Source organism: Corvus kubaryi, unplaced genomic scaffold (genome assembly GCF_017639235.1).
Source record: "Corvus kubaryi isolate FWS band 111438036 unplaced genomic scaffold, C.kubaryi_AGA036_p1.0 66, whole genome shotgun sequence".
Lineage (NCBI taxonomy): Eukaryota > Metazoa > Chordata > Aves > Passeriformes > Corvidae > Corvus > Corvus kubaryi.
This window is the reverse complement of record NW_024582054.1, coordinates 4,295,799-4,318,722: the sequence shown is the minus strand read 5'-3', so window position 1 is coordinate 4,318,722 and position 22,924 is coordinate 4,295,799. Positions and strand designations below refer to the sequence as shown.

At 35.3% G+C, this 22,924-nt stretch overlaps 1 protein-coding gene across 32 annotated transcripts in view; it reads left to right on the top strand.

The window, feature by feature from the left end:
• Positions 1–22,924, top strand: part of GPHN (gephyrin) — a 282,202-nt gene that overhangs the window by 188,057 nt on the left and 71,221 nt on the right. For 10 of the 32 annotated variants that reach the window (XM_042047214.1, XM_042047208.1, XM_042047212.1 and 7 more), the window contains one exon: positions 17,954–18,010. The exons of 13 other annotated variants lie outside the window; for them this stretch is intronic. In XM_042047214.1, coding sequence (XP_041903148.1) covers positions 17,954–18,010 — 57 coding nt within the window. Of the gene's footprint in view, positions 1–17,953; positions 18,011–20,003; positions 20,076–22,924 lie in introns of all 32 variants that reach the window. 9 more of the 32 variants (XM_042047195.1, XM_042047198.1, XM_042047186.1 and 6 more) reach the window with 1 other exon arrangement.

Below are 22,924 nucleotides of genomic sequence, written 5' to 3'. Positions count from 1 at the left end.
AGAACACATTACTAATGCTCCTGATTGATCTGTTAGAAGATTTTACCTTTTCATAATCATATTTTGGAAAACCTAATGTTGTTTATGTATACAACCAGATCATGTAGACAAATACAACATTTAATTGTAAATTTGCTTTACTGTTTACAACTTACCATCCAAGTTTTCTGAAAGTCTCTGTTTCTAACAAAGAACTAAATGATAAATATTGAACCTGGATATTTTAATCAGTCTTCAAAAATGTAATTTCCTGGTAAAAGAAGTAATTCTATTTCTTTGGAGGTAAGAACTTTTTAAGACAAATTGCCGTTGGGACTACTCTGTGTCAATGATTAGGTACATCCCCAAGACTAAGCAAACCAGCTTTTGTTAGCTTTTAATAAATCTCTGTAGAACACCTTTCTTGTTCTCTAAATTGTATTTGAGTTTCAAACAAAATCAACCACTGCACAAAGAACATTTAAACCATATTTATAGTAGATGGATTCACATATAGAGGCAATCTAAGTTTTACTCAGAGGAAAACTGCACTAACAGTCCTCTCTTTTTCAACCATAAAGTTGATAGTGGTTGTGACATGTTTTTATCTTGTTCAATATAGTTTTGATCGTTTAAAAGTTTTACTACTTTCTTGGTTGGATGAATTTGCTGAATATTCACATGACAGAAGTTTAGGATGACACGGTGTGGCTTGCAAGTTTTTCTTGTCATTTCCAGTAGCTGCTCAGATTCTAAGATCTTACTATGTTTTCGTCTGTGTTTGTGGTTGACATTTTCATGAAGTAAAGTTCTTTTCAGACACAAAAGCAGTAGGGGTACCTAGGGTAAAATACTTTTACAAATATGGAGAATTTTTTTATATTTGCATTAATGTTGACTCTTGGGATTTTTTTTAAGCTTACAGTATAAAATTTTTGATCTGTAACATCAGATAACTTAAAAGAATATATCCAGAGTATATGACTGAGTCATTATTTCAAACTTCCAATTTTGTTCCACTCTTAGGGGGATCATATTAGTATAAAAGAAAATTACAGTTTTCAAGTTGAAATTTCCGCTTCTCCCATACATAAATGATGTAAACCGTACTTAATCTTTGGCAATGTTGTGTGTCAAAGTCAAATGAAGCAGATTTAGAAGACCAAGGACAGGTTTTTAATTATTGCCAGGAATTCATTTCAGTGACAAGAGGTGTTCAAAGTATTTCACTTTGCAAGATCATCAGTCTCACTGATGTTCAGTTCTTTCACTTCAATATGCAAAGTTTCTTTCAGAGTTATCTTTGATCGTGAAGGATCCTAAGGAACTTGTTACAGTACTTTTAAGATGAGAGTGTGGGGTTTTTTCCATCTTGCTACTTTGTTCCCTTCACTCCTTATATTCTGCTTAAGAGAAAATCTCTCTCTGCTTCGCTTGCTACTTTTTTGTCCCTTCCCTAGCTATCCATTGTTTAGTTACACTGAACCAGACAAAACCCTCAGTGGTAAGTTAGATCCTTACGTATTTGTAGTTGCCATAGGTAACTTTTGATTCCTATGTAATGAAAGTTTATAGGCTCTATCTTACAGCTAAAATGAACAAGCAAGTCTACTTTTCAGAATTTTTTTCAAGTCCAGCAAAACGGTCATCTCACCTCTCCACTGCTCTATCCGTCCATACCTTCTTTGTAACACAGTACATTTAATTCTGCTAGTTGGTCACTTTCTGTTACTTTCTGTCTCCTATGAAGCACTATTGTCTTTATTATTCATAAGTAGACATTCTCTCTAAAGACCTAATATTCCCAATGCAGAAAGTGTGACACGTGTAGTTTATGTAAATGTTCCAGTTGCAGAGAATTTCTGAAATGAAATAGCCTAGAAGAATACATTAAACTTTTTTTTAAAGAAAAAAATGCTGATGAAAGTTGTTTCTCTGACAAAAAAAAAATCTTATTATTTCAGTAATTTCTCATGCTTACTGCTAACAAAAAATGATCTGTCATGAATGACCACTTTAATATTAAATGTGTACATTGATGTCCACACAGTCAAATGAATTACAAATTAATACTAAACCTAATTATGATTTATGTTTTCAGTCTAGTGTGTTTTCAATATAGAATTGCTATGTGAAGTAAGCACATTAGCAGATGGGAGCAGGTGGAGTTGGAAAGATGTTTTTGGTTTTTTGTCAATTACTGTTGTTACAAATTTTTCAGTAGAAATATTCAGTATTTATCAGTAAAAGATCAGGTTCCTTATCAGAAGTTCTTAGTTAATAATAAGATGCTGTTCAAGTGTGTTTTGGTAAGCTGTAGTTTTATCCACAGTGTAGATATTTTGTGTTCAAGTGCATAATTTTTTTTCGTATTGATTCTTACTGTTTCTTCTGAAGTTGGTCATCCAAGTGACATATGGCAAGTATGTGAATGTATTTTAAAGTTTGAATGCATATACTAAATTTCCAAGTGAAGTTTGTTTCCTTTTTATTTATTAAGTTTGTATAAGCTGAAGTTTATTCTACCTAGGAACTTTCTTGAGCAAGTAGCAAGTGGCTTGACATAGCTGTTTAGCTGTGATTAGGTTGAGGAGCACAGAAAAGTGGAAAAAATGTTTTTTAAATTGTTAGGAGGATCTACATGCACCCCAAACGCTGCAAGGGTTTCTTGCTTTTTCTTGTAAAAATACACACAGACATAGTTAGATACTTGTTCCTGCTGAAACTTCCAATGTTTTCATTATTATTTCTGGGTTTAATTTCTTCATAATTTTTTTCAATGCACATTCCAGGATTACAGAAGATTATATTTAGTAAAAAAAGATGCTAATAGAATGTCTATTTGAGTAGAAAGTAGCTGTAATTGCCTTAAGACAAATCCTGCTTCCTAATGCACATCAATCTACTGTATCCTTCTGGGTTCTTCTCAATACACTGCAGCACTGGTTTTCAGATCAATTACTAATTAAGATGCCAGAATATTTTCACAAAGTCATTACCTTTTTCCCTCATTGTTTAAAGTGTATTGTCTTGGCAAAACATGTGGATAATGGAGCACTAGCAAGTTTTATTTTTAGTTTACGTTTTGGTTACAAACCCTGGTAGTTGTTAGTTAATAACATGCTGCAGCTTCAAAAGTGAGACATTGTAACTAAGGGAGAAGCAGCTTGGTATGCTTGGGATATTAAAAAAACTCTCAGATACATCATAGTTACTAAAATCCTTTCAAAAATAGAAGATACAGTTTGCAGGAAGGTCAAAGACTTCAAGGGTAGTCTTTTGGGCATTTTTTGTTGGTACCAAAATAAAGCCATCAACAAGTCTCTGGAGAAGAAGAAGAAAGACTGGGGTAAAGTGCAGGCTGAACACTGTATTTCAGTAGAAGTACTTATTTGTCTTAGCTTTCTTTATTGAATATATATGCTTCAAGTAGTACCTTATTTATTCATACCTGGAGTCGGTATTAAATAGCAGCACCAAAATATAGTTCTCTTCCCTTATTCATGCTAAAGAACTGTTTATAGCAGTAGTAAAGAAGGATGTTAAAGTAATTGGGAATTTAGAACATCCAGAACAATTCTTGCAGTCGTAGAATCAGCTACTTTTCAGACCCGTTACATATTGAATCATACAAAGAAGCTCTAATGTGCAAAATTTCTCTACATTTGTATGTCTTAATAACTAGTTGATATTTATTAAGCTATGGAATTTCATTCATTTCCTGAATCCAATGAAAACTTTCAAACAGGTCAAAAAAAGTTTCTCAGTCTTTCCCTGGAAATACTTTTTTTTTTCAAATTGTAACCATTCTGCATGTGTATTCCTTCAGAAAGGAACAATCTTTCAATACATGCATCCTGGCTCACACATGCATTGCATGAGTTCTAGTATGAGTTCTAGCATGCTAATGCTGCATCAGATTGTCAGTTCCTTCTTGAAATATTTTTTTCAATTAGCTTTGGAAGCACGAGTTTTCATTTCTTACTATGCTGTCTTCCAAGGCCGAGTGTTTTTTTCAAATTCTGGTAACTTCAATTTGTCATTTCTTTAAGATGGGGCAACAATGTGCATTCTTCTCACATTAGAACCCTAACTGACATCTTTTCAGTTCCTATCCAAAACAAATCTCTGGTTTGAATTCTGATGTAACACAAGATGAGGGTTTGGGGGGTTGTTTAATGGTTTGGAGTTTTTTCATTGACGGCTGTGTAGTTACATCTGTCTTTCATCCAGTGTCTTCAATTAGACATTACTGTGAATGCACCTCTACAGAATTGTTTGCAAGCTACATTTTAAATGTATCTAGTTTTGGTTTTTTCAGTGATGCTTGTTGAGTTTGCTGGCACCTGATGATCCTTTTGATGTCTTGCTGAAGATGGCATCAGAGAAATATTGACTTCCCATCTCCATTCAGTCTTTTTCCTTGGGACTATTAGTTGCTATTACATATGTCAATTGACTAAATCCCATTTCTTCATAAAAATGATTTCAAGAGTAAAACTGTGCATCTCATAGGCTGACTTTTCATATTGTCTTATGTTCTGTGTGTAGCAATTTGGTTTTCTTCTGTTCCTCTTCTTTAGTGTCTTATAGTCCATTCATACATTAACCTGATTTAATCAACAGCTCAACTCTGAGCTTCTGTTCCTTCACTGACTGTTGAGCTAATAAATCATCCACATCACTTATTGTTGTGTTCTTTTCTGACTAAATAATGTTTTTAAAATGTACCTGTGAGGATAAACAGCAATCTTCTAGTTTCTTTCATATTAGAGTAAACAGTTAATGATGGTGTAGCAAAGTTCAGTGCCAGATGGTATAGGAGAGATAGGTGATGTTATTTTAAAACAAAAAGGATTTCATTCACCTTTTCATGTCTTTGTATTCACAAGCACAAAGATACATGCATTCGGTAGTCTGTCCAGCATCTATATGTGTGTGTCCAGCTGGAATGTTCAGGATAGCTTGAAATGATGGAGAGGATGTGGAGCACAGCTATGACGTTCTCCACTTCTCTAGCATCTTTCTTATGCCGGTATCCATTAAGTCAGTGTTGGATGCCACTGACTTAGAAGTAGCCTTTTATACTCCTTAGGACCTGACAGTAAAGGGGATATTTGTCACTCCACCTGCTTCCACCTCTTGAATATGTTAGATTTTCTTGCTGTACTGTGTTCTCCTTATGTAAACCTGCTATTTATCATTCCAATTTCATCTCTCAGCAGCTCAACTCTGTTTTGGTCTGTAAATCGTCTTAAGTTGTCTGGTTTTACTCATTTGGTATCCCCAGAAGCTGCATGAAGTGCTGTGAACTAAATGAACTACTAATCTGCATGCCATCAACATTTTTCTTATGTTCCCTCCACTATGCTTTCTGGTGCTTCCCCATCCATACATGTCGTTTCTCTTCTCTGCCACTCTTAATATGTCTGTTAGATATTCAAGGAGGATTCTTATGCTGAAGTCTATATTAGCTTGCTATTGAAGCAAGCATGTCACAGTTTGATATTGTATCATGCATAGTTTTGCATCATCCTCATCATCATCATATGCATTTCATGTACATTTTGGCTGGGGCAGAGGTAGTATGGGGCTACACAGCACTACAACAAGCATCAAAAGCAGAAAGCAGCCACTAAGGAGCACTGGACTAATAAATACACAGTCAGGCAAGTGAGCCCCATGACAACCACAGGAGCCTGCTGATTATTATCTGAACAGAAATAACAGCTATAAATTCAATCTAGCACACTTCAATCAAATCTGTCATTATCTCAAACACTTTGAGCCCCATGTGTGGTGCCAAAAAGACTGTTGTGGTTTAACCCCAGCTGGCAACCAAGCCCCCTGCAGTTGCTCACTTTCTCCCCCACCAGTGGAGTGGGAGAGAGAATCAGAAGAGTAAAAGTGAGAAAACTCGTGGGTTGAGGTAACGCCAGTTTAATAGGGAAAGCAAAAGCACACACAAGCAAAGCAACACAAGGAATTAATTCAATGCTTGCCATGGGCAGGCATGATATCATCAGCCAGCTCCAGGAGAGCAGGGCTCCATCACTCGTAACAGTTATATGGGAAGACAAACACCATCATTCCAAATGTCCCCACCTTCCTTCTCCCAGCCTTACAGCTGAGCACAACTCCATACGGTGTGGGATATCTCTCTGGCTGGGGTCAGTTGTTCCAACCGTGTCCCATCCCAAATTTTTGTGCATCCCCAGCCCATTTGCTGGTGAGGTGAGGAACAGAAAAGGCTTTGATAGTGTTGTAAGAACTGCACAGCAATACCAAAACCATCTCTATATTGTTGACAGTGTTTCCAGCATAAATCCGAAGTATAGCCCTGTAGCAGCTACTGTTGCACAACAGGCAACTGAAGGTAGTCTAACAGCAGCAGGCAGGTTATGTGTTCACAGGAGCCAAAACTGATATTTAGACTAAGAAAGCTCTTTCAAGGCATGCATGTTGCTGTGATTAATCTATCATCTGCAGTAAAAGTTTGCTGGTTCCATCACAGAAGTAACATCTATCTGACGCAAGATGTGAGAGAGAAACAAGAATCTGAAGCACACACAATAATTTTCTCTTGATGTAAATATACAATTCCCTTCAAGTGGTAGGTTCTTTAGCAAGTGTACTAATAGTCCCTGAAGTCCAGTTTCACCTTTAAAAAGGGTTTTAGGAAGTAGAGGAGTTGAAAGTATGTGGCACCTAGTGATTCTATGATCTTAACTCTTATTTTGAGCAATATCTCGTATTATTTAACATTATAGTGTGTGATACCATCAAAGATCAGCAAACTAAAAATAGATTTTCCCTTCTGCACAGCTGTCTCAAGCCTTGTTTTAGAATCTCACTATCTCATTGGTCAGTCTGCACTCTGTTGCCTTTTTCCTTTTGACTTAAATAGGCCAATCCTTTCTTGTATTCATTCCTCAGCCAGACAAACAAAGGGGATGCATAAAAATTTTTAGATTTCATTTTCATTAATTAAGTGAAGCTCCCTCATTTTTATGCTTTAAAAAAAAATTCATTCCAAAGTCTTTTCCTGCATCTGTTGTAGATTTCAACTTCCTTGCATGATCAAAACTGTGTATTTTCTTATATGAGATTTTATCGGGAACTGGTAAGTCCTTGCCCCTGTATCAAAGATCTTTGTTAGTTCAGAGTTTTGTGTCAAATTTCGCTCCATTTCTCTTACAGCACTCTTAATTGTTATTGAATACCTGCTGATAAGATTACTTTAATATTCTGTAATGATGATGCTTCTCATATTTATCTGAAAGCACTCAAAATCATTATTGAACATACTAGATAGGGTCAGTTTCTACATCACTCAGTTGCAAAATTCTCTTTCACCTCTTCTGCTTTCAGCAAATAAAATTACCTTCCAATTAGCAATTTTCTTGCCCTCCCAACAATTCTGCTTTTACTTCTATGTGTTCCTGTCCTACATTTCGTGTTTATAGGAGCAGCTGCCTCATCAAATGTAATTATATTAATCCTCATTGATCACTATGCCTTTGTTCCTGTATCATGTATTACCATCCCCAATCAAAATTCACTAAAGGTATTATTTTTCATTACCCAGTTTACCACTGATGTCTTCCCAGCCTCAAATGATGGTATTTCTGCTTTCTCTTTTCCTATTTCTATGTTTAAGGAAACTTTTACTCCTTGTTTTGAATTCATTTAACTCCATTTTGTAATTAATAGTTTCTAGCTTAGACAAAATAGTATCTTTCATTTTCATATCTGCAAGGCTCTCTATCAAGACCTAGTAGCCTTCTTGGCATGTTTTTTATTCTTCACTCAAAAAAACAGAGTCAAAGTATTTCAATAATGTTTTTTGACTGTCAGAGTGGTACTTTAGCAAAAGGCTGATGAAAAGTCGTCATTTGTCTCCTTTGGTGCATAAAATTTTGTCTGTTGATACAGAAAAGTATATTTTTCAAAATAAGTCTTGTTTTAATTGAGTACCTCTTCACTTTCGATCTCTTGCATCCATATGAAAAACACTTCTCCTTTGAGAGCAAATCCATCTTCGTGTAGTCAAGAAATCAGGCAATTTCATTGTAGTGTAAAACTGCAAAATTGTTCTTGATCTGGTTTTATAACAAAGGCATTTAGCCAAAAAGTTAGTTGTTTCTCTGAAAAACAGATTGAGCCCATTGTAAGGCTCCTGTAGACCATTTGACCATTTACTCTAGAATATGTGTGTGCCATCATTTTGCATAGCACCTATAGGGTGCCTTCTACAAGGCACAGGAGACATAAACCTTATCTCAATTTTGGGAAATTTTTTTGTAATGACTCCTTCATATCAAGGTCTTGTTTCTGGTATCCTTTTTACCCAAGCAGATAAGCTTTCTCTTTTACAAAAGGTAGTTCTCAGAATCATGTTATCGTTGCATCTGCAACAATGCATTAAATGTGAATATAGTCTTTTTTTTTTTTTTTTTTCAAGAGAGAAAATACAAGGCATTTTCTTTTAGGACTTGGCCTGAACAATTGCTAGTAGAAATTGAGGATTTCTTTCATCAAGGAGATTCTTACATCATCTTGATTATCCAAGTTTTTGAACTGTAGCTATATTTAACAAGTATTTCCCCAGAAGGTTTTGAGAAAAATGTACAAGATACTTTTTCTTTAGCATTCTTCTGCCAAGTTCCCATGCCTTATTTCTTGTCTGTAAAAGGAGGACTTGGTTATGTGGCCTAATGTCCTCACTTCTACCTATTAGAAGTGTGTAATCCTCATTCTGTGCCTCTCTATTACTCAGATGATTGTTTTAAAAAAAAAAAAAATTATGCACATGTTTACAGCCTACTGTGCACAGGAAGATTCATGCACTGTGTCAATGCTACTGTACTTCTTTGGTGTGCTCCTACTCTATCTGTTCTAAGTGCCCTAAATGACACTTTAGAGTACTTGGAATGAACACTAATCATTAAGCAGTTAGATGAAGTCAATTTATCTGGAAAGGTTCAAACATTATTGTAATCCCTAACATACCAAATCCATTCCATTAAATAGTCCTGTTAAATAGTATCAATCACTAAACATCAAAGTATCAACAAACGGTGCTAGGAAATGAGGGAAAAAGATGTGATGGAAAAGGTAATGGGTTTTAGAATCAAAAGACCATTTGTCACAATCGCTTTTCCAGACTTCTCATTCTAAATTTTTTAATACAGTTCATCTTGTTAAATTCAACTTTGCTTACCCCTCTAATTACCTCCTTTCTCACATGGATGTTAGAAGCACTTTATTTTGTAAATAAAACTATGCGAGGCTTAGGTCACTGCTTATCCAATTCTGTATTCTGGATCTGCAAGGAGTATTCAGTATGTGCCAAGTGCATTGCCTGTGCTTCAGAAATTTTTTATTTAGTTGTGCCTTTTTTGTTTAGTAAAATATTAATCAAAGATCGTTCTCCTTGTTTTAATTTTCTACAGCAGGAAAAAGGAGAAGGCACTATAGTGCTCCAGGGAATTGTCCCATTTTTAACATCAGCAATCATTTTAACTTGTTCTGTTTGCTCCTTGAAGAGACTGTGTAAGAAAATAGTATTTAATTTTTTTCTACACTTCTGTCTTTGTAAAATTAATAAGCTGTAGCAGTACAAATTACGACAAAATTCTGATGATGTGTTAAAATCCAAGTTCAAAATTGTATGACCATGAAGATACTGTTCCATTCACAGATGCCTCAAGATTAGGTGTTAGAATATGTTGTGATGATTATTAGTAATGGCAATAATGCAGATGCATCACCATTTTTATTGCACTCAAAATTTGGCTTTAATATCTGAAATTAATTGCCCCTATTTTACTCACCAATTTAGTTTCATTTTAAAAGGCAAAATATATATTATCTCTTTATAAAGGGTATTTATGAATAGGGTAGAATTTGATTTCTTCAATTAGTTTTCAACAGTATGTTTACTTGTTTGAAAGGAAAGGAAAGGAAGTGGTTATTTCTATTTCTGATCACTTTCACGCCATCATTGCCTGGTTTTGGACATGAATTTCTGTAGGTATTTATTGATATTTACACTTACTGAAATCTACATACGTTTCAGTATGTTGCTTTTTATTTAAACTACCAATACTAGAAAAAGTCCATGAAAATCTGTATGGAAAAAGTCCATGAGAAAATAGGGATCCTTAAGTGAGATATTCAAAGCACTTATGCTTGGAACGTATTTCTCTCGAATGGCTGTGTTGGAAACAGGGCTTCCCACTTGATTACCTTACAGTAGTTTTATGGAAATTGTTCTGTAAGAAACAGCAATGGGTTTGGCAAGATTTCAAACCAGCTGCTGGCTTTTTTCAAATTTGCACCATTCATTGCAGTTTATTTCTTAAGACTGCTTTTTTTCTTCTGTGTGTAGTTTTTCAAAATGTGAGGAGCGCCTTTGAGCAAGGAGTTCTTGTGTTTGCATGGCAGTTCTTTGCAACACAGGGTTTGCTTTATGAAGTTTGTAGACAGCTTGTTGGACAATGGTTTCACTCAACAGCACTGTCAGTATGGACAAAGATTGACCTTGGCCATTTACCAGGTTATTGTTAGTACTTGGCCATTTAAAGGTCATATTGTTTTAAGCTTCTGCAAAGTGACCTGAATACCAGGTCTTTCCACCTTAACTTAATCTTCTGATGTTGTCCTCTCACTGCTTTAATTGTTTCCTGTGGCATTAGTGGATACATCCTTTTCCAATATCCTTACCCACCCTTCCACTCCTCTTTCATAGTTGAACTCCTCAGGATGTATAAATGTGAGGAAATACATGTGACAAGATGTGTTTACACAGATTTTCCAAACACAGCCCTGTCTAGTCAAATGGATAAAATACAGGCTGTTACAGACATTTGAGAAGAAACCTTAGAGGCACTTGTCCTCTTCCCTTTAAAATCCCACTGCCCCATCTGTTTTCAGAAAGATGAGATCTTCCTTGTTACACTGAACCCCAATGCAAACATTTCTCCCTTAATTTTGGTGCTAGAAGTGATCAAAGAGAGCAGATATTTGCTTTATAACCCTACCAGAGAGCTGGTTTGCTTTATAACCTACCTGTCCTGCCATCAGATCACCTCTAAGTGATTTCATTGGTGCAACAGTTTTCTCCATGACCACAAGGGTATCTTTGATAGGAGCTAGCTTAGTGTCTAAAAATGTTTAAAGGACAGTGTCCTCCACTATATGCACTGTAACCCTATATCTGCTGCGGCTTTTAAAACTTAAGTTCAGCTTGGTACAGCAAGGCAAAATAGCGCATTCAGAAGTGAATTGTCAGTTTGGGAAAGGTATATAAAAAGAACACAAAACTTCACCACCCAGGACTAGGATGTTTTTATTTTTTCCTTAAATATGACCTTTCCTGCTTGCCAAGACAGGTTCCTGATATATGGGACTCTACCAGGAGCATGAGGTGCAAATTCTGCTTTCCTTTGTGGGGAAGGCCAGAGAATCACTGAGGCTGCAGGCAGAGGTGAGGAGCGAAATGTGCTGGCAGACAGTGAAAAAATGTTCAAATGGGTCTGAAATGAAAGTATTGATTGAAAATATTGATTGAAAGTATTGAATTGAGAAGAAATTGGATGTAAAGGTTGAGTGGTAAAGGTCTGATATAGACCAAAGCAATATTTGTGCCTCTTGAGTGATGAGGCTGCAGGACTTAAAGTGTTTGAAGAAGAGTAGGGAGTAGCTCGGATGCAGGACGTAGCAATAGCATTATGAGAAAAGGAAGGGCTGTGGTCAGGAGGAAGTGGCAGAAAGGCAGCGTTGAGCAGGTAGAAGGGTTTGCAAACCTTCAGCTGTGTGACAGGAGAGTTGTCCAGCTGTTCACTGCATATGACAGTAAGGACCCAGCTCTTGTATGCCCACATATCTAGTTTAAATGAGATTTAGGACATTAAGTCACTACAAATAGAGGCATACTATGTAGTATTTGTAATTATTGTAGTCTGTCTTGCCCTGGCTGTGCATTTTATCTACCAACTTTTAGATTTGATTTCTGAACATTAAATTTCACTGAAGTCAATAGATGTTTTCAAAGAACTGGGCTGACACATGTTGGTGTAAAATAACCAGTGTACAAAGTCTCTTGTGTAAGGACATGGTTATATTATCTTTGCCAATATGTGTATTAACAGAGCATTTGATCCTGTGATGATACTAGCTTGAAAATAGTAAGAAAATTGCAGTACTTTTTACCACTGCTTGTTCCACCTGCACTGTGTTTATTCCCCCATTTGAACATGGAACAGTGTGAGTACTAGTGCCCATTTGAAAAAAAAAAATAACTGTGGGTAGTGTGACCAAAATTTGAGATGGTATGATAGTGATGTTTTATTAGCATTCATTAGCCTTCATGTACATTACGCTTTTATAGGTTTAACATTATTGAGAAGTGCAGCAACCTTAATAAAACTTCTATGCCATACTGTGGTATAATGCACAGGCATGAATATGTTTATTGGTTGAGAATGTATGTCATTGTTATAGGAGCCTGTATTCCCTTTGTTTGAAATATTCCCCATTTATTCAGGAAGCATCTTCTAATTGGTGTTTGTCTGGCATAAAACAACAGAAGTAAAAATACTTTCAAATGCAAATCTATTTTTTATGCATGGAGGTAAAAGTTATACATAATGCATTTTTTAACTTAAATTGATTTGCTGCTATATTAAAAATATGTAAAGCTCTTTGTTAGCAGTAGAAACTGCTCACTTGATGTAGAACATTGTTCTTATCAGAGAAGAGAATTTAAGTTGGAGTTTGGATTTCTGTATCAGAATTTTCTCCTCTTGATTAGGCAAGTAAGGGTTGTAAAAAATGCCACCTAGGCCAGAATTGTATTATATAATATTTGGAAGTTGACAGTCACTGTCCCCACCATCAAAGTTGTTCACAAGTAGTATGTAATTACTTCACTAAGTAAAATTACTTCTTGCCAGCCATCGAATATTTACAGTTTATTCCTTTTTTTTTAATTGGATGTCACTACCCTTCACTTATCTCCAGTTTGTTGTATACCTTGAACTTGATTAACATTCTTAAGGGTCAGAAAATGCATTTTCCATCTTCATAAGTTTAAATCTCCTTTGGATTCAGCTCCCTTACGTGATCTGGCCAATACATGATATTTTTTGTTCCTGGCTGACTGATGTGAAATCATTGCCAGTTGGGTTATACTTTGGAGATATGTTTCTCTGTTAATATGAATTGTGTGAGAAATTGTGTGAGAGATTTCAATAATATTTATTTGGAACACAGTGGTATAATTATATGTAAAGTATAGCTTTTGTAGTTTCTCTTCATCAACTTGACCTCCTCCTCTAGCTGAATGCACTTTATCAACTCAAGAAATCTCTAAGCTTTTAATACAGATTCCTGATGGCTTCTAAATATCCCTGTTCTTTATATGTTGTATTCTTTCAAAGCATACAACATATAAAGAATTACATATAGGTCATGTGGGGGCTGTTCAAATACATGCTGATTCATATTTAGTTTATCTTCTGGTATGTTTTTAATGTTTTTATCTTCTTAATGCATTTATCTTTAGGATCATTTTAATGCTTTTTTATACATCCGCCTACCTTTTCACTGAGTCACAAAACACCTCTTTATGCTGGGCTGGAGCTTATCCCCTTGTTTTTCTTCTGTATTTTGCATTGGTTAGTGGAATGGCCCTTGGGGAAAAAAAAAAAACAAAAGCAGATTCGGGGTATGTTGTGGAATTCTGCTGAAGGAAGTAGTGAACCAAAGTAGGAACATCACATGTGCAGTTTTGCTTTAGACTTCCAAAACTGATCATTCCTTTCTCAGCATGGTGCCCTGCACTTTGAGATAAAACAGTAACTGGAAGGAAGTAATGGCAGGTAAAACTGAAAAAACAGAGGAGGTCTTATTTTCTCATAGCACGTAGAAACTAGTGAGTGTCACTATTTCACATCCAAAAACTTCTTTAAAAATGAACAACTTCATAAATATTTATTAACCACATGTGTAGTCACATTGACAAATATGATGCAAGGAAGTTTTATTATTTAGGATTCAGTAGAGGATATTCACACCATTGCACTGCACATTCCCTAAGGCAACTAGGTAAGAAGCACAAGGGAACTTCCAGCTAAATGCAGTAAGAAGCCATGGCTGGAAACTGACAGGGACTATTTTTGTGGAAGGAAATAGAAAATGCTTGTCAGCACAGTTGCCAGGGATATGTGGTATAACATACCTGCCAAAACATCTCTTTGCAAACCCAGTGATGTTCCACAAGTAATATTAATAGTTTTCTTTATTCACCATTCATTGTTGATCTCTGCAGTAGTAATGAAGTGGGAGAACAGCTATGTTTTTCTTACGAAAAATATAATCTGAACTTGATTTGGATGCTGTGTAGTATAATCTCTTACTTTTGATTATCATAATTCCAACATTGCATGCCCAGGTCATCAAATAAGGTACCTGGCACCTTTTTAAACTACTGCTGTAAAAAATTTCCATAGTGAGTTTTGCATTTATTCAATTTCAGTATTAAGTAATTTAATCATATCAAAAAGGTGTTCTCATTATGAACCATTCATGTGTTGCCCAGGATTTTGGAAAAAAGTCTGACAGAGGTTTAGCTTTTTGATGAATGTGGATGGGAGAGCACTTTTCTGAAAGACTTAGGTCCTGCAAAATTCCAATTTCTTTGTCAGAGTGTGAGCAGGGAAAATTTAGTGTAGCACAAATAGAGTATATTATCAGAAAGGGGAAGGACTCTAACATAAATAGTGTTAAATGTTTGAGGCTATTTCTCCTGTTGTGGAACTCTTTCTTGAAATAAATCCAGCAAAAGGTAGAGTCTCAGATTAGCTAATTGTTCAGAGATGTTCTTTCTTTATGACAAGTATAACTGATAGATTAGATATATTAGCTATGTATTAAAGGTTAGATCTTCTAAATTCTTTTTTCTGGAGTAAAATTAAGGAGGAAGAATTACAGGTTCATTTCTCATGTGCTCTATTAAGTAGAAGGTAGCGGAATAACACTGAAACCATATGTGAGACTTCTGCTTAGAAAACATTTTCTGTTCACCCATCTTCTAACAAATCCATTAACCATATTTGAGCATTCCTCTTTGCTCACTGGTTCTGGTTCCTAAGTTTTCTTCGACTGGCTTCCTATCTCATTCTACTCCAACTGTAACTCCACCTTGTTCTTCAGATATCAAGATAGGGATACCTGTAGCTGATTTTTAGCTATTAACTCCTGCTGTTATTCCATTGTGAATAAGAAAGAGGTGTAAATACAAGGCATTTATAAACTGTCAGTGCATTATACCTTCCTAGTTTCCTGGAATGTTCCCTACACAGCACCCTTCTTCCTTCATTGCATTGAGTATCTTCATTTATCACCTTCAGAGTGTTCCAAAACCCTCAAGTTTTTCAGGTAATATTTTGCCCATAGCTACTTGGTGTTGCTCCTGTGCCTCATCTCTTAATCCACTTATTTAGCTTGTGTTGTGGTATAGATACTTTTGATTTAGACCACTTACACACATCTTTCATCTTAATCTTTTCTATTTACCAGTGTTCATCTAAGATAGGGTTCTTGTGTCTAGCAGAGTTTCTGAAAATCAAGGAATGTATAATCCGTGCCACTTTCTGAATTGTAACTTCTAGATCATCCTACATTTGACCAGAGAAAGATAAGGATATTCCTTTTTGTCGTATTTGCCATGAAAAAGATACGGGGTTTTGTTCCTGCTGTCCCTTGCCTTCTTGGTAATACCCTATTTAATTCCCAGAGCAGATGTAGTATAGTTTGTGCAGTACTCATATAATTCTGATTCATCCCTTGAGAAGCATTCAAGTTGCACTCTGCAATGTTCCTGTAGAAAACATGCTGTCATATATATTAACTGTGCCATGGATGTAAAACAAGACTTGAACTTAGACTATCTCCTTGTAAATTATATATGCAAGCATTTAGAACTTCATTGGTCTCAGTGTACACATTGTACATGTATTTCTATCTATATTTTGAAGAAAGATAGACTAAATAATATTAGTTATATTCACGTATAAAATCTCCAGTCTCATTTCTGTCTGAGTCCTAAACTTTCAGAACAACTTGAGCAGCCACAATTGGTGAGTAATGCAAGAAAACCTTTTTCCCTGAGGGGCAATGCATATTGCTGTCACAACTTTTCCTCAAGTTTCTGTGTTATGTAGCACTTTTCTTAATGCCCTAGTTCCATATCATTATGTAAGATTATAAGCATTTATTTTTTCCTATTTCTCATTTTCCAAACAAACCTAAATTTATTATTCATTTTAAAAGTTTCAAATTGGAAAAATGAATCGCAGTTCTACTAGATTATGTCTTATTATCTGGGACTGGTAGTGCCTCAACCAGGTTATTGGGAAAGCATCTTTGCTGTAGCTCATGGTGTTTTCTGTTCAGATAAGGATCTTTTTCCAAATCGAGGCGTACCTTTTTTCCGCAATTAGGAAATACATAGCTGATATGTAGTAACTCAGTTACAACTGCGTATATTTTAATTGAATGTGTCTTCTAAAGGAGACATAGTTTATTTAAGAATGATGGTTTCTTCTTGGTCTATATACTAGAATTGATTGGAGATTTACTTGGAGTCCCATGATAACAATAATGTGGGTGTTTCACTTGAGAGTTCAAATCAGGTGCTATTTTAATGCCATAAGACCAGGGAAGGAAAGCAACAATTAACATAAATGTTTCCAGTGTATTTTGCTAATGGACATCCTAAAAGAACTAAATACTCAAATTGTTAAAATGTTTTTTAGTTGCATTGTTTTATTGAGAATCAAATACAAGTAAAAATCCAAAGCATCCCATTGACTGTTTTTTGAATAGGAATTTCTCTGTTTTGCATGGGTCAGGTAAAAACAAACAGGACAATTTAACTTGTGCCTTGCTAGTGTGCTCCAGAGAGCATAAAGCACAGTTGAATTTCCATGGTTCATTCAATCTTTGGCTTCTTTGCTGAGTTTTCTTAAAGACAGTTACTGTGATTTGAAGGGATTCACCTCAGTTGTGTGGGATTTTGTTTTACTTAAGATAATAAAAGCTTTCAGTTCAGTCTTGGCTCAGACTAGTAGGATGTCACAAAAGTAATTTTTATTGTCTTCTACCTCTCTACTTCAAATGACACATGCTCAGTTTATCAGTAAAAGAGGTTTATTTACCAGATTAAGAAATTCTGAAAAGAACTTTTGCTGTAAATGAACTTTTTTTTTTTACATGCTTCTAAAAATATGAAGCCTTTTGAGCAGCTACCTCATTTGTTTCTTCCATCCTCTGCATCATCTAGGAAAAAACATACATAATAAAGGAAAAGTAATCAGATAGGAGATGTTGGGGATCATATACATAGTGTATTTAAATATTTAAAATAAATATCTAATGTTGGTCTGGCATTAAAATTTTCTGGTTGGGCAGCATAATTTTTAACTGGGAATCTTGACAGCAGTGGCTAAAATCTCTAGGCCTGGGCCAATAGGAATCTGTATTCATTCTGTCAGGTATCAGTCATGATACTTGCAGGCTCCCAGTTATAGCATACTCTGCTCATATGATTTGTAGAAGGTATAGGGTGGTTTTTTCTTCAGTTAGCATTTTAGAACTTCATTATTCTTAATATCCAAATCAGACAAGTAACATGTATTCTTTCAAAAATGTTAGTGAATTCAGCATGCAACGTATGTGCCAGATTGGTAATATACTGAGAAAGACGTGATCAACAAAGCAAGTTTAAAATGCCATGATAAAGCGTCATTTATTCCAGAAATTAGAGTCTGTGTCTTTGTCCTCTAGAGGTGTCTCAGAGAGTCAAATTGATGTCTTGCATGTACTGCTAACTGATTGTGTGGAAATTTTTTTAAGTTCACTTTTTCTTTATTCTTCTGTCTTTTTTACCCATCTTCCCCCATTGTAGCAAATTAGACGGCCGGATGAAAGCAAAGGAGTTGCTAGTAGAGTTGGATCCCTCAAAGTAAATATGTTTCTAACATTTATTTTGCAAGTTTTCTTCTATACCCTACACTTTTCCTTTTGAAGGGGGAGGTGTGGGGAGGGAGGGAAGGGGCTTTTCCATTTCTCACCATCCCATCATTTTTATTTCAGTATTCTTATTGCTGTTGGGTCACATTTTGTTTGTTTCTGTGCTACACATAGAACAACCTATTGAAGGCAGGCTGCCAGTTAGGTAGCTTTGGATGTCACTAGAAGTAAGAGATAGTAACAACCTTTTTAAAGTGCCTGTAATTTAGTGATCATGATTAAACCACTTCTCTGATCTATGTTGTTTGTTGTCTTATAACTGCCTGTTACATGGAGAAGTGATTTACTCATCTTCAAACTACTACTGCTTCCCATCTTGTAACATAATTAAACTTTTATAGCGTTCACACTTCTTGCATTTAATTCTGCAAAAGACCATTACAAGAGAGTTGAATCTTTCATATATATAGCCTTTAAATCAGAAAAAAAAATCAAGGTAGATAAAGATGAAATGAAAGAGATTCACATGAGACTAATAAAAAGAATGGAGCCACTGTTTTACTGATAGTAAGTATCTTCTGCCTTTTAATGTTTGTATAAACATACACAAATATTTAGATTGCATAACAGAACAGGCAGATATCTAAACCAGTACCCACCATACAGTGTTACACCCTGATAAATGGTTTTAACCAAGGTGCTGATCATATGCAGTCCAAGCCATTTTGATCTCAAGAGTTTCCTCTATTTCAGCTATCCAATTTTTCAGTTTTTTCCTACTTTATTTCCTTTTAGCACCTTCTCAGCCACTCATTATTTATTTTTTCTTCCGCATTCTCGTTGCCTTTCCTGCCGCCTTGGTTTATGATGTTTTGGTTTGGTTTTGGTTTAGTATGTAAGTGTATTGCATTTGTTCCAGGACAAGCCATCCTCTCTGTTCTCTAACACTGTTCTACAGCTGCTCTTTGTGAAAATATTATTTCACTGAGCACAAAGAAGGGGAGGGAAAGGATTAATTATGCACCTCTTTCCGGTAATGCCTTCATTTAAATTGATCTTAGCATAGAACAAGAAGCCAGTTGCTACTTGTTTATAGAAGTTCTAGCTAGAGGCATCTGTAGCATTCCTCACTGTCTGTGAGGCTTTATCTTTTCATCCTGTGATTTGGGAAGATGTTTTAATTACAGTGTAGATGAGAAGAGCAGTGTACATGAATGTGGCTCTGTTTCAGTGAGAGACATTCAGGACCACTGAATTCACATGGAGAAGAATACAAGGCAGCCACAATTTCTGTGCTGTTTTTGAGAATCCTGTACGTAATTGCAGTGACCCGGGCATTTTGAGATGATTGTAGGTCATCACATACAAATCTAGATGCATGCACATATGCAGAAGATGTAGCTTATTTAGATGGTGGGTTTCACCTATTATTACAAAGACCCATTGATAGCTCATTTCAGATTAATATTTCTTTATCTGATTTCCCAGGATTTAATTCCATGACCTAAAATATGTGTGTAGACAGAAAATCTTCCTTATAGAAAATGGGAAATCCTAATTGAGGTTCCCAAACATGAAAATTTACCTCTAAAAATTCTTTATATGGAAATAAATTCTAGAACACAGCCTTACCAATAAATAAGCAAATAAATAACTAAACAATGTAGCAGAGATTCAGTAGCTTTAGAATTATAGTTCCCTTGATTTTTCTTTTTTTTTCTGTAGTGAAAAAGAGCCATGTTAAGCAAAGATGTCTTGCTTCCAGATTCCAAGTTTACTGAGCCTTGTATGTCTGTGTTGTTCAAAGCACTTTGATGTCTTGAAATGTTTTGGCAGAGGCAGTGAGAAATGCATTATGCTATGATTTATTAAAAACAAAATAAAACAAAACACAAAAATAAAGAGCAAAAGAAAAATGAAGGGAAAAAAACCCGTGACAGAGAACAGGTTGCTTTTTCAATTCGTTTTCTGATGTTTACATGTAGCTCCATCGAAAGCTGGAGGAGCTCAGAGATCACCCAGAAGGCAATGTCAAAGGATGCTCTCTCCGAGTAAATGTACGATTTCACTCGGTGATCTGATTTTTTTTTTAAAACTTCTGCTGGCTGGTAACACCAAATATGATTGGTTTGTCCTCTCATCCCCATCTTTTTCCTTTCTCTATATTTCTTCCTTTGTGTTTTCTTTCTTTTCTAGCTGAGTTTTCATTTTAATATATGTGAGAAACCTGACCTGATTGACAGAGTTTGTTGTAAAGAATATCCTACTGCATTTTAATAAATGCTAATCAAACTGCTTGACTTTACAGAAACTAAAAAAAAAATCCCTTTCCAAAATCAAAGTTGCATATCTAAAAGTTTCCTGAATATTAGACTTAGCAATGAGTAAAACAGATAGCTTTAATTTAAAGGATAAAAATACCTTCTGCCAGTGACTGATAGTCTTTCCTGAACCAAAACTATGGCTGATACAAGGTAACCCAAAAGCATATAGGTTCACATGTACCTCTGTCTTTGCCGTCAATCTTTTTTGGTCCCTATTTTATCTCACAAAATAGGTCAATATTTGGTTGAATGACAGCTATGCAAATTTTGTTGCTTGTTTTTTTAGCAGACTAATGCAAAAAATTCTGCAGCATATTTCTTCTGTGTCACATTCCTTGTTTAATGAAAAAAAGTTGTGAAAAAAGAATTAGGATCTAGTATATCAGTCATGACACCCTATAAAGTCACCCAATTTTCACAGAAATATTTAATAAAGCAAGTCAAATCCAACATGACAATACAGACAGCAGTGCCTCTTGTTTAGTAGTTCACCTCATAAATTAGGAACAGCTTTTCAGCAATTCTGTATAGAGGTGTCTTTAAGCCATGTAATTTTGCATATAATGAAAATAAGGAAAAAATTTGTAGCAGAGTAGATGTGAAAGTTAATAACACTTTATCCCTTTGTACATCCATCCACTGAAGGGTATCTCAATAATTTCTTTAGATTCATGTCCTCTGTGTTTTCCATACACTATGATTGTTGTCATTCTCACAACTATCATTCTAATGCATAATCCACTATGGTTATACAGTACAAGATGATTTTTGTAATGAAAATTATTTGATAATTTTTGCCCCTTTTGGGTGCTTTTGTATATACAGCTTTGTATCTGACATACAGTTGATTACTGCTTATTGTCAAGTAGAAATTCTTGAGTTTATAATCTTTTACAGGTCAAATACGAGGAAATTGAGCTGCTAATATTTTGCAGTTTTCTATAAAATCAATCTGATTAAAAGACAGTATCTTTTTCCTGGCAAATCTTTTAGGAATCAAGTTTTGGAGGGAAAAAACTGCGTCATATTTTAGATTTGGAGATAACTCACAATCAAGACAAAGCAAGTTCCTTTATTTTAGACTACTTTCTTAAATTCGTGATTTAGTACTTAAAAATAAATGTAAAGCCAGAAAAAAAATATGCATGAAGCAATGTACTACAAAAAAGATGTTCTAATCCTACATTATTTCACAGAATGTCAAATGGGGAAAGATTTCAAATTAAAAGCTGTGACTACATTAGCCATGGCAGCATGACAACATTAGTTGTCATGAAATTGTCCTGTTCCTCTGTGCCACTTTATCTGTTACTTCACGACCATACCGTCCGTGATGGAAGTCAGTCAGTTAGTAAGGAATGTAAGTAAATAAAGAAATATTCCATATATTCTGCATATGCCTTTGAGTTTCTTAAAACAAGCAGAACACGTTGCTAAAATTTGCTGCTTTGTCACTGCTGCTCTGATTCATGCAGTAATAATGGATGTTCTAGAGAAGAGCATTTTAAAAGACAGTATACAAATGACTGATCAAAGAGAAGAAATAGTGGACAAGTCTCAGTAGTGGACAGTTGGAGAAAAAAATAATGAGGGACCTGTTAATGGTTCATTTTCTCAATGATTTTCATTTTTTCCATAATGCTTTTGGAAAGGGTTTTAGATGTGGGTTTTTGATACTCCTACAATGTGGCAAAAGTATTGAATAGTATGGGAGGGGGAGCATATAGTATCTCATGGCCAGCCCCATAAGTGAAAATTAAATGCTATTGCACAATACCGTTAAGGTGGAACCTTTATTCCAGAATGAATTGCAAAGACATTCTTTCCAGATTAAATTTAAAGGCCATTGGAAATATGTAGGAAACACTGGAATTCTGCAGAATATCACAGATGCCACCAAAAATTTAGAAAGCTTGCCGGATATCTGAAATAAACTTGCACTGAAAACATGCATGAAAATTTAGTTAATTAAGGAATTTTGGTGATTGGGTAATTTTCAGTTTTAATGTCTTTTAATATCAACAGTGCATAGCTATTTACAAGGGAGTTATCCTGACCTAAGGTTTGGTTTTTTCATTTCTTCTTAAGAAGTTCATTCATCTTGCAGTTCTTTTCGTGACTTAATACTCTGACCCTTGCAGTGACCAGTTCGACACTGAACTGTTTAGAAAATTTAGTGTTCTATCACTTGGACATGGTAGCATTCCCCCACTGCTGAAATTAATGTAGCAGTAGCAAGTAAGTGCAGTTGCTACTGACATGAGAAATGGTGAAAGAGTTGACTTATATTTTACAACTCCTAATACCTCCCAAATCTGATACCCCTCTGGAAGTGTGGAATTACTCTGAAATTCAACAGAACAATACTGCTTCAATCTGTGCTTTGAAGATTTTTTTTAGATCTTTGGGTTTTTAGGGTTTCGTTTGGGGGTTTTTTTGGTAGTAGTACAGGCTGTGAATTTTAAATACAAATTTAATTTCTGCAGAAAAATATTATAGAAAGCCTATGAGAAAAAAAAGTTATATCCAAGTACAGAGTTCCCAGGTAATACGCCAAGTAATTTTTTGTGGTTTTTAACCAG